The following is a 10,848-nucleotide window of genomic DNA, read 5'->3' as shown; positions in this document are numbered from 1 at the left end:
TTGAAATAAGTGTCTGCTGTAACCTAAATAAAAATGCAAGCAGCCTCAAAGTTGAAGTGCATATTTTTTGTAGTATGTAGGACTGGAGGACATGCTACTAACAATATGCATAGAGGTATGTAGGTGTATGTGTCTAACAACAACATCATTTAATATTTAAATATAGCCTACATTTACATATACATATACACATTTACCTGGGGAACACACGAGGCTCAGTATTCACTCAAAAATGTATTCCTCTCAAATTAAACCAATTTCTGCCATCCTACACTGGATGTCGCTGTAGATTTCTTCGCACTTTGTTGTCAGACAGCAAGTCTCGCACAAAACCGTGAGATTTCCAAATCCCGTTCCTCTTTCAACTAGCCTCCAAGATGGTAGGTGCTATCGTGTAACCCTGTGCTATGAAATTGCTGTAAATCTACGTCCATCCTTGTTCATTCGTATATCAAAGTACCATCTGAGGGCAATTTTGAGTAAACTCTTATCTTGCCGTCGGTCCCTGGATATTATTACCGTGACACGGGTGTAAACATTGTGGGAAACGGCAAACGGTCTTCTGTATGATAGTTCGCCTCTGCTAGGCCTTCGGCTCTGGCAGTCAACCGGCAGTTACTGTCTGTACCCACATGTTGTGCCCGCATGCACAAAACCTATTTAGTCCTCACAAACGTGGCAGCTATAACCACTGTTAAAATACTTAATTGATCTGGGGACCGTATGCTAACTGAGTCTGCCAGGGGAATTGAGTTGGATTAGCATTAGCTTGCTAGGAAGTTAGACGGCATGAAAGTAGTCAGCGTTATCAAGGACTGGGGTTGAGCTTACAACATCCACCGTTGAAGGAAAATAACCTGCAAATGCCCATTCATTGATTTAAATATTGTGCGAATTGTATTTGTCTGTCATCTGGATAAAATAGGCTATGCTGCTGTGGCTTCCGAGCAGATGTTAACGTTAGTCGTTTAGCTAGGTAGCTAGCCAGTTGCTAAGATAATGTGTCGGATTGTAGCTGGTCAAGCTAGCTTTCTAACCTCTATTAAACTATGTTGACAGCCTACCAAGAAGACCAAGACCAGGAAGCTCCGAGGTCACGTCAGCCACGGACATGGTCGCATTGGTGAGTATACACATTACCTACACTATCTACCTGCTTGGTGGTTTAGCTGATCTGATCTGTCTTTGGCTGTGCATTGCCACGAGTAACTCCCCCCGTTTTCTTAACCATAGGCAAGCACAGAAAGCATCCTGGAGGTCGTGGTAATGCTGGTGGTATGCATCACCACAGAATCAACTTCGACAAATAGTAAGTGCCACAAATACCTCTAGTATCTGATTCTTGTATTGCTGGTCTTCTGTCATGTGCATGTGGCCTCGAAATACAGTGTAAGCTCCTCTCCAGTTGGGATCCACTGTTCCACTGCTGTTTCTCATGCCAATACTTGACATCAAATTTGGGCAACGCCAAGTTTCGATTCATTATGTGTGAGCAGTTTAACTCAAGACCTGTAGCTTGGGATTGATGGGACAAAAATGATCAAGGTGTTGGCTAATTCATATGTCAGATCTAACATTTCTATGTGGGTGACAGAGGCTAAAGAATAAGCTGGTTTAACTTGATTTCTGACATGTTACACAGGGCTGTTAGTAGGGCTGGCCGATAATTCAATATTACTGTTTATCATCTTTCAGTGGAATCATATTGTGATGATATGAAGATATTTTAATATCGTGACACACATTTCTGCTGTCTAAATTGATGATGACAAGCAAATTTAACTTAAACTCTGATAAAATTAGGTATGGTAGGAATATTATTTGAAAATTTCTGTATTGTATGACATCACACCTAACATAACCATTCAGTTCAATGAGATAAACATTAATTAGATTATTTAACGTGATTTTGCATACATGAACCATATCGTGATATATATTGATATCGAGAAAAATCCTTATGATTATCATGATATTGATTTCAACCATATCACCCAGCCCTAGCTGTTAGTATCCGAGTTCAGGACTTCTCCAAGACCCTATAGTCTGGTATATGGCTTCTGTTTCCTATGCCAGTATTGGTGTATCCCTGCTCTTGAATCGAGCCGGTTCAGGTGAATGTTTTTCTGTAGAGACTAGAGTCTCATCTTGACACATCATTGTCTTGGTGTGCTAGAGTTCTCTTAGAGTGAAGACTGGTCCTATTCACCGACCGGCTCTCTGATAGGCCGGTCAGCCACATGGGCAGTTACACTTCTGTTATTACACCCTGTCCTACGACTACTACCACTTGACTGATGATGCACTCACATTAAATGAGAATAATAGTTGGATTGACTGGTATCGGTAATCATTTGGAAGTATGGAGTTTTGTTTTCACAATGAGATACCTACTAATCAAAATCAAAAGTAATCATGGTACATTTTAAAAGAAGTTAACAAAAGCAGTTACAGATTGATCTATGTTTTAGATGTTGTAATGTAATGATTTATTTTCCACCTAAAATTAATATAGAGCATTTTTAACTCTTTCAAGTATTTGTTCATAACACAAGGACCGTTACAATTCCAAGGTGCTAATGTGTCTGTATATTAGTACTGATACAGTTGGGCTGAGCACAAGTCTAGGACAAAATTTTAAATGGCCATTGAATGACTTAGGCTTGTGATGGACACATCTGTTAAAGATGCTGGCTGGTGAGTATATTGTCCAACATGGGCTGATGGGCTTGCATGCAGGTGAACTCAAATCAAATTGGGTTCAAATCATATATCAGATTGGTCAGTCAAAACTGCAAATAGTGTGACTTGCCAAAATGCTAAACGGGGCAAAGCTACCAACCATCTTCCAGCCTTTGTCCAGAGTTTAGTGTTAATTTCCCGCCCTGGTTAGTGTAGCTGTGGTTTATATCTAATGTCCGTCCCTCTGCATCTCCTCAGCCATCCGGGGTACTTTGGTAAGGTGGGTATGAGACACTACCACCTGAAGAGGAACACAACCCACTGCCCCACCATCAACCTGGACAAGCTGTGGACTCTGGTGAGCGAGCAGACCAGGCTCAACTATGGCAAGAAGCCAGAGGGCCCCGCCCCCATCATCGATGCTGTGCGCGCCGTAAGTATGCGTCAGTGGGAGGTTGTATGTCAGTTTGAAGGAAGGAATTTTGCACTCAAAGAAGCAGATTGCTTTATTTTGTTGTGTTTTCATGACTGACAGAATGTGTTTGGCCCTCCTGCCTTCCTCACACTTCTTCATACACCAAAATAAGTGAGATATATAAAGGTGGAGCAAGCGGTCCACTTTCCTTTTTTAGTTGTTATATGGGATAAGCATACAAGATTAAAATCTCAGTTGGGATTCAATACTGGGTCAGTAGAGGCATGTATGTGGTTCCAGAGGACAGGGACTTAAACACTCTATCTCTAGGCACTTTTTTACTCTAGGCACTCTTTTTCTAAATAAGCATGATTCCATTCTTTCTAATAGCCATTCGTCATAAGGTTAACATACTGACCAGTCTGACCACAGTGGTCTGGTGTTTTCACTTGTAAAGGTTGAGGTAGTGTCAGCTGGAGGTTAGATTGTTCTCATTCCAGTCTAGTACTTTGTTCAGTGGGCATTCATGTGATTAAGTGCAAGTAAGATGACTGCTCAAAGATTTAGATGCCCATGCTGATTTCATGGGATTGATTGTTTCATATCTCAGCAGTCTGGATATTAACTTTAAATCATACTAAGACACTTTTTAAATTCAGGTTCTAATCTGAACCTGATGTTAAATTGTTGTTGGGCAAGATGAAAAGAGTAATCTCTGATCAAAACATTGATCCAGATGCTTGTCATTGCTTGAAAATAACAGTAGGGTCTCCGTTGTGGTTGGTTTGACGTTGTCCTGATAGGCAGGTTTCGTTCAACAGTTGTCCGATCAGAATCACTTTATTCACAATTTGTATTGTTGACAAAAAACATATTGGCAGCGTACACAGAGCACATACTGATACGGTGCAAGAACAAGAAACCTTGCATACAGCGCAAAACAAAAGTGCATGATGGACAGACTAGACACATCAGTTTGTGTCCGTGGTTTGGTGCCACTGACCTGGTCGCTAATTATTAGCATCAGGGTATTATTTAACATATAGATCTACCAAAATTGCATGCAAGCCATTCCATGTACTTCTGTAGCTGTAGTTATTGATAGAATAAGTAATAGAAGTGCAATGAAGGATGTATGAGATGAGTGATGGTTTCATCCCTGTTGATTTTGTGGCATTGCTACCAAATGCAAACAGGAGGCTCGTGCTGTTCCTATTCTGTTTTTGGAAAGTAAGAATCCTGAATCCTTCAATGTAGACCTAATCTGTGGTGTGCTGGACTGTTTGTATTTTAAAGGACAGTTTGCCCAAGCTGGTGCACAGCCCTCAGAGTACTGAAGTGTGTAGTTGGTCTAGTATGCAGTATATTGTAGCCTCACATATTACGTTAATTTGTCGTTGGTAACTGTTTTTAATTACAGAAATTGGTCTGAAAATGTTCTTGGCTCTGTCTCGCACTTGATTCTGACTTAAGATTTCAAGCCTTTGTTGAAGGGATTGGAGTTGGTACGGAGATGTTTTCATGCAAATAGGTGAATGTTATTTGAGCTGTAACTTAACATTTAGTCAAATAATCCATCAGTTGGACTAATTTATTACTTTCATTTGAGCTGACCTCAATGTTAAACAACTGAAGCTGCTGGACGCTTGAAACTTCCTGTGTGTGATTTTTCTTGTACATGTGAACAGTTTTTTATTTGGGTTTGTCAGATAATATAACAGTCTGAATGCAAATGTTATCAGTGATGACCTGATGGCACTAACGTTGTGTTTTTGACTTCACAGGGCTACTACAAAGTTCTTGGCAAAGGCAAGCTGCCCAAACAGCCTGTGATCGTCAAGGCCAAGTTCTTCAGCCGACGGGCCGAGGAGAAGATCAAGGCAGTGGGAGGAGCCTGTGTGCTGACGGCATAACGCTTCTGTCAATGTTTTTTTCAAAAATAAAGTGTATAAATGGGAACTGTTGTGTGTTCTGGCATGTCTCATTTAAAGGGCTTGCAATACCCATCAGTGTTTTTTTGGTATATTGGCTGAGAGATGCTGTATCTGTTCAATTAATTGGTGAATATGCCAGCAGTATTTGTTGCACACCTGTTGAAATAATTGCAATCACATTACCTTAGGTGCAGCTTTAACATTTAAGTGTGCAATAAGGTGAAGACACATTTTTATCACCACTGTGGTACCACATAGCTCAGGTGTTTCTTCTTAAAATGTAGCATCCAAATTATTTATACCTCATCGCCATCTTGGCATCAAAGCTAAGTGTGAGTCCTTGAGCTTCACTAAACAAGACCATGAAAGTCTTCGAGTCCTTGAATTTGATGTCCAAGTGAGTCTGGAACCTGGAAGTTGTCTGATGGAGCTGGATCCAGGCTAGAAGTTCTTAGATACAAGGAATGATGGGTGGGAAGGTTCAAATCAATTCAGTAGGATGAAATACTTTATTCAGGCTGGAAAACTTCACAATTCCCAATAACTGAAAAATGCGGGGATATTGCTGTGAGGGATCATCCCCAGCTATGGAGTGACATGGCATACAACATATTGAACACCTAGATACATAAAATACAAAAAAAAAAGACTATGGAAGAACTATGTATTTTGAAACAGAAAATGAGTAGGAACCCTGACTGGTATACCAACTTATTATGAAATACCTCTCGCAAATATAGCGCAAACCTCGTCTGTCTGGCACACACCCTCACATCTGGAAACACATCCAACAGATGAGGTAAAACATCTCCTGGGCTCATCATTGGTCCATTCCGTGTGTGTGTGCGGGGGGATTCATGACTTGTTAAAAAAAAAAAAAAAGTGTGAGTAGGCTGTAAGGGCGGAGTTTAGCATGCAGGATTTCCTGTTAGTGATAAAAACAGGCACGGCAAGTCAAATGTAGAGAATGCAAGGATTGCGCGCAAAAAGGTAACTGATTGAAGAGGCATTTGCTTCTATGACAGCTTGTATTTGTGTTTGTTTACGACTCGCCAAACAGTCCATTCAAGTCATTAGGTAAATAATCTTTTTTACTGAACTTGTTGAATGCTCTAAGATTTGTTGACATACTGCATGTAACCGCGAGGCGGTAAACCGTTATAGTGATACGTCTAGAGCAGCCTGTGTGACGTAATAATACATTATAATGTTGCAGTGGTTATCGTTTAACCTTTTGGTAGAGAGGTAAGGGTAAAGATTGTCTAATTTAGAAGATAAAGTACTCATAACAAGCTTTCCCGGTCTGCTAATGTGGGCGTTAATCTTCACGCATGCGCTGTCCTCTTGCAATTTATGCTGCATTCAAGTCCTATAGGAATACCCTTCAGAACGATTTGAGGGTGGAAAGTAACGACTTGTAAACTTTCCTGGGTTAGAACTCGTTTTCTATAGACTTTGGTCGCTTTTTCCACAGTTAAAACAGACTTAATGAGTGATATTGAATTCCACACAAGTATGGATCAATATACAGCACATTGTTTATATTATTATTGGGTCCTGGGTTTCAAATGAGAGTTTTAGAAATATAAATGTATAAATGTATTGTATTGGCATTCAAAAGCCTTCAGATTGGTTGAAACCTGATCTCCAGCACATAGAGCGCAGATTCCAGTCCACCGTGCTTTACAATGACTTTTGCAGTGGTGGAAAGAGTACTAGAATGTCCTATTCTAGTACTGTTACTTTGCTAATATTTTACTTAAGTAGAAGTAAAAGTACTGGTGTAAAAATCTACTTAAGTAAAAGTAAAAAGTAGCTAATTTAAAATGTACTGAAAGTAAAAGTTAGTTACTGTTTAGAAAAGAAAACATTGTTACATGTGATCTTTTCCATGCAATTCAGTTCAAAATAGATTATTTCTAGAAATTTCAAAATAAAGTGCACAAAGTAAAGCCAGATTACTCTTCTTTGCTGACTGACTGTTCTGTGAATGGCTTCACACTTGGCCTATTTACTTTGGTCCAGTTTCTGATGCTTACGGAGAGCCACAAAATGTGTAGTCTGTAACGGATGTGATTTAAAAATTTAGTAAAGTACAATATTTCAATAAAAACGTGCTTGCGTATTTAGTTACTTCCACCCTTGAACATCTGTGGTACGAGGGGCAAAAAGCGCTGTGAGAGAGAGTGAGTGAGTGAGAGCGCTGTGCTTCTTCCTCCGCTCAGGTGAAGGTCGCCTGAGTCTTCCTCACCTGGCTCATGGCGAGTCAAGCCTGGCTGGAGTCTTCGCTGCGCCGCTCGGCCGTCCTGGGCCTGGAGGTGCTGGAGCGGGCCTCGAGGCGGAGCGTGGACTGGACCCGCACCGGGGCATCCCAGACCCCCACTACCTCGGAGGAAGACGCACAACAGCCTGTCCAGGTGTGTGTGTGTGTGTGTGTGTGTGTGTGCATGTATGATAATGAAGTGTGAAGTGACTGGAGTATTTCACCCTCGGCTGTCTCTCGTTTCCGCTCATCTTCTCTCCCTTCTCATGCTCTTGCCGTTTTTCAGAGAAGCCGCACAAACCTCGATGATGCTTTCGGAACCATAGCAGAGTTCATGGCACAGACAACTTATCAATGCAAGGTCAGATGCTGATCATTTGTTTTCTTTCACACATAAATTGCAGACCTGGACGCCTTGCCTATACTCAATCGGCATAAGAAATTAACTTTTTTTAGGGTCATTTTGATCCTTTTTTCAGTGGCAATTTTATTAAACTATGAAATAATCCATTTGCATTTCATATTGGGAAATAAACACTACTTGTACCATTGAGATTTGTTTTAACTTCTTTCCCACTACTGGAAACTGGCAGCAGGCCTTACCCACTGAGCAATTTTACGCTGATTAGACGTTTAAAACACGTCTAAATGGCCATAGCCGTCTAGGCTAAATTAAGTTTAAATGGGGTTGAAAAGTGAAATTTTATTTATTTATTTTATTAGATGTCTATACATAGACAAAATTATCCTAGGTTATATGAGAGCTACGCATAGACGCAATGTTGAAATTACTTCTTGTGCTCAGATAATTATCTTGTAGGCTAGTCTACAGGACTTCTCTGGTGCATATTTTTGGTATTTACAGATGTTTATTCATTGTAATAATGTATTTACTGCTTGGTCTAAAATAGGTCTATACATAGCCGTAATGATCCTGGGCTATATGAGAGCTACAGCATAGACGCGACGTTGAAATCACGTCTTTTGCTCAGTGGGTACAGAAGAGCATGGTGCTGTTTTCCTCTCTCTGTCCCCAACCAATCCATTCTCCACTCCCTCGATTGTTGATTTTTTTTATGATTTATGACTTTTTTTTTTTCCCAACACGCTTGGATGATAAAAATGTGAGTTGTCTGTCTGCGTTGCAGAAGTTTTATGAGTCAGGCCGTTGCTCCGAGCCCAGCGACACTGAGAGGACGCATGTGTCCAGGTTCCATACACAGCCAGCTGCTGGGACGACCACACCTGCACCACCAACCAGGAAACACGTAAGGCCTCTGTACAACAAAGTAGCATCATGAGCTGACACTTTTATAATCTGACAGCTTTAAATGTTGTTGAATAAACCACTAAAGGAAAAATCCACCCTCGGATCCTCTTACACTGTTGTTTATCATCAGTCTGCCATGTTCCGTGTATTGCAGTTATTTTTTTGATGAAGTCTTGTAATTTGCTTGTAAAATGCTTATTTTCATGTGTCTGCTTTCCCTCAACCTGCCTCATCTACTTCAACTTCAGTTAATGATTTCCTACATTTCCCAGAATGCCATTCAATAACCCCCAGAAAAGGGGCGTAAACTTGTTGCTTTCAGCTGTGGGTAATATGTGTAGGTAGAGAGAGAAACAGCAAGAGCAAGAGAGTGAGAGTTTTGCAGTCAAGAAAAATCAAGAGCCGCATCACTTACTCGAAATACAACCTGTCTTGTTGCTGCATTGCATTCTGGTCTATTGAGGCTTCTGTTCTCTCCTCTTCTACGATGGAGTTCTCCCTGTATGATTGTTGAACGTCTCTTGGTGCAAAGTGGCGGCTCTAGAAAGAAGCCCTCGCTCTTTGATACTGAGGGACTGACTCCAAAACCTGACGTTTACTGTTGATGTTTTAGATCGCTGAAAATTGACACACAACTAAAATTTCCGCCTTTAAACCACCAAACAACAAAGTGTCTCCAGGAATGCAACATACAAAGCCAGTAGCTGTTTTTAAAGTGCTTTAGGGTGGATCTTTCCTTTAAAACAGCATTAATCCACTGTGTGGGTATCTTCTACTTCATTGTCTCACCATTTTATTTTTGTATTAAGCACCTGGTCAGGAAATTTGAATGTGGAATAAAGTTTGTTATTAATATGTCTTTAAAATTGAAGCTGTCATTAAATTCCCATCTTCAGGGTCGAGTGTCGGCGGTAGATGAGGATTTCTACATCGAGGTTTCTCCCGGGACGTACGCCATCACCGCCGGCAGGCCAGACTCCCAGCAGCAGACCCAGACGGTCAGCATCGGCGCCGGGGAGAGTATCAACCTGACCTTTAACCTCTGACCCCTCACTGACCAAACCAGCCACCTTTCACCTTCAGTAATACAGCTGACCAATCCCAATGTTGTTTATGTGTGTCTTCACTTCAGAGGATTTTGCCTCTTTTTATACTATGACCTGTGCTTAAGAGTTTTTCTATTTTATTTTATCAACATGTTTTATTTGCTGCACATTGAGAAGCCATATTTTCATAACATTATATTTGTGTATTTGATTATGTAGATTGTGTGTCAAAGTGGAACATCATGTAATGCACTGACAGTTATACCTGCACTTATGCCACATCAGTATATCAAAATAAAGACTATTTTTATCAGTAAATATTTGCTTTGTATCAATATTGTTCAAAGCAACAGTTTTGTACAGGTGTATCAGGTGTAAACAGCGGTGGTGGTGTTGCCACATAAAGTCTGAAGTCCTACAGGTGGTCGAGGTGCGAAGCTAGTCTGTCCAAAAACATCTCTGATGTTCGCTCTTCTTCCCTTAGAACCAGGAAGTGGCTGAAACAGTGAGCTGTGATTGGGTGAGACACTGATCTGTATGACAGGATAGCTGAACCTCGCAGGCTGTGATGTCCTCTTTGGCACTACACTGCCTGGAAATAAAAAAACAGGAATATATCCAACATGATCAGATCTATTGCAGATTATATGGCAGTAGGGCATTGAAAATACAGCACTTTTCCTATATTATCACAGGCTTTTATGTGTATGTGTGGAGCCAATGTACATCCTCTTTGGAGGAGTGTGTAGCCTTTTTAAACATCAGTATATCATTGTCAAATTAATTGTTATACCTTGGTATAGTTACTGTAAATAAATGAGACCATTGGTCAAGACGATTGGTAGCCTCTATCTCATGCCGTGGTATTGTTAATGCCAGTGGGTTTTTTTTTAATTAAAACTACATTTCCCATAAATCCTGATGCAAAGAGGATGTTGCTACTTGTCGCTCCCTGGCGTTGCTCTGTGTGGGTTTGTTTTCTCTTTGGCTTTATTAAAGAGGATAAACATTTTGGAAGTGATGTATCCATCAGCCTTTCACTCCTTCCAGCATCTGCCATTACAAGAAACTCTGGCATCTTTAGCTCTGTTTGCTCTGGAAGAACAGCACTCTCTTCCTGTTTTGTGCCGTAAAGCAATCCAGCAGATTTCCCTCCAAATCCAACCAGGTGGCTCACAATGTAAAATGTAGAGGCTGATAGAGGCTGACAGGCTTCTCGGTGCTGGTCTCGTTTGTTT

The 10,848-nt window shown here is 40.8% G+C and overlaps 2 protein-coding genes and 1 non-coding gene across 4 annotated transcripts; all 3 read left to right on the top strand.

Moving 5' to 3' along the window:
* Window positions 1-309: 309 nt before the first annotated feature.
* On the top strand, window positions 310-5,056 carry rpl27a (ribosomal protein L27a). Its single transcript, XM_071525998.1, has 5 exons — window positions 310-380; window positions 1,060-1,123; window positions 1,234-1,309; window positions 2,941-3,115; window positions 4,882-5,056. The coding sequence occupies exons 1-5, from the start codon at window positions 378-380 to the stop codon at window positions 5,008-5,010; spliced, it is 447 nt and encodes a 148-aa protein (XP_071382099.1). The 5' UTR covers window positions 310-377; the 3' UTR covers window positions 5,011-5,056.
* Window positions 2,129-2,256, top strand: LOC139649578 (small nucleolar RNA SNORA3/SNORA45 family). The gene has a single exon (XR_011695616.1). It is a non-coding gene; the product is annotated as a small nucleolar RNA SNORA3/SNORA45 family (small nucleolar RNA).
* An 890-nt stretch (window positions 5,057-5,946) lies between the features above and the next one.
* Window positions 5,947-10,372, top strand: akip1 (A kinase (PRKA) interacting protein 1). Of its 2 annotated transcripts, none has more exons than XM_071526016.1 (5): window positions 5,947-6,021; window positions 7,257-7,448; window positions 7,581-7,655; window positions 8,443-8,562; window positions 9,461-10,371. In XM_071526016.1, the coding sequence occupies exons 2-5, from the start codon at window positions 7,290-7,292 to the stop codon at window positions 9,608-9,610; spliced, it is 504 nt and encodes a 167-aa protein (XP_071382117.1). In that variant the 5' UTR covers window positions 5,947-6,021; window positions 7,257-7,289; the 3' UTR covers window positions 9,611-10,371. The 2 variants fall into 2 exon arrangements, with proteins under 2 accessions (XP_071382117.1, XP_071382118.1); XM_071526017.1 differs by having other exon boundaries at window positions 5,969-6,108; window positions 9,461-10,372.
* The last annotated feature ends 476 nt before the right edge of the window (window positions 10,373-10,848 follow it).

Source organism: Centroberyx affinis, unplaced genomic scaffold (genome assembly GCF_046629955.1).
Source record: "Centroberyx affinis isolate AG114_WGS23_722 - 3 ecotype Tasmania unplaced genomic scaffold, CSIRO-AGI_Caff_v1 ptg001376l_1, whole genome shotgun sequence".
NCBI lineage: Eukaryota > Metazoa > Chordata > Actinopteri > Beryciformes > Berycidae > Centroberyx > Centroberyx affinis.
Note: the sequence above shows the minus strand (reverse complement) of the source record. Positions and strands in the feature narration are given on the sequence as shown.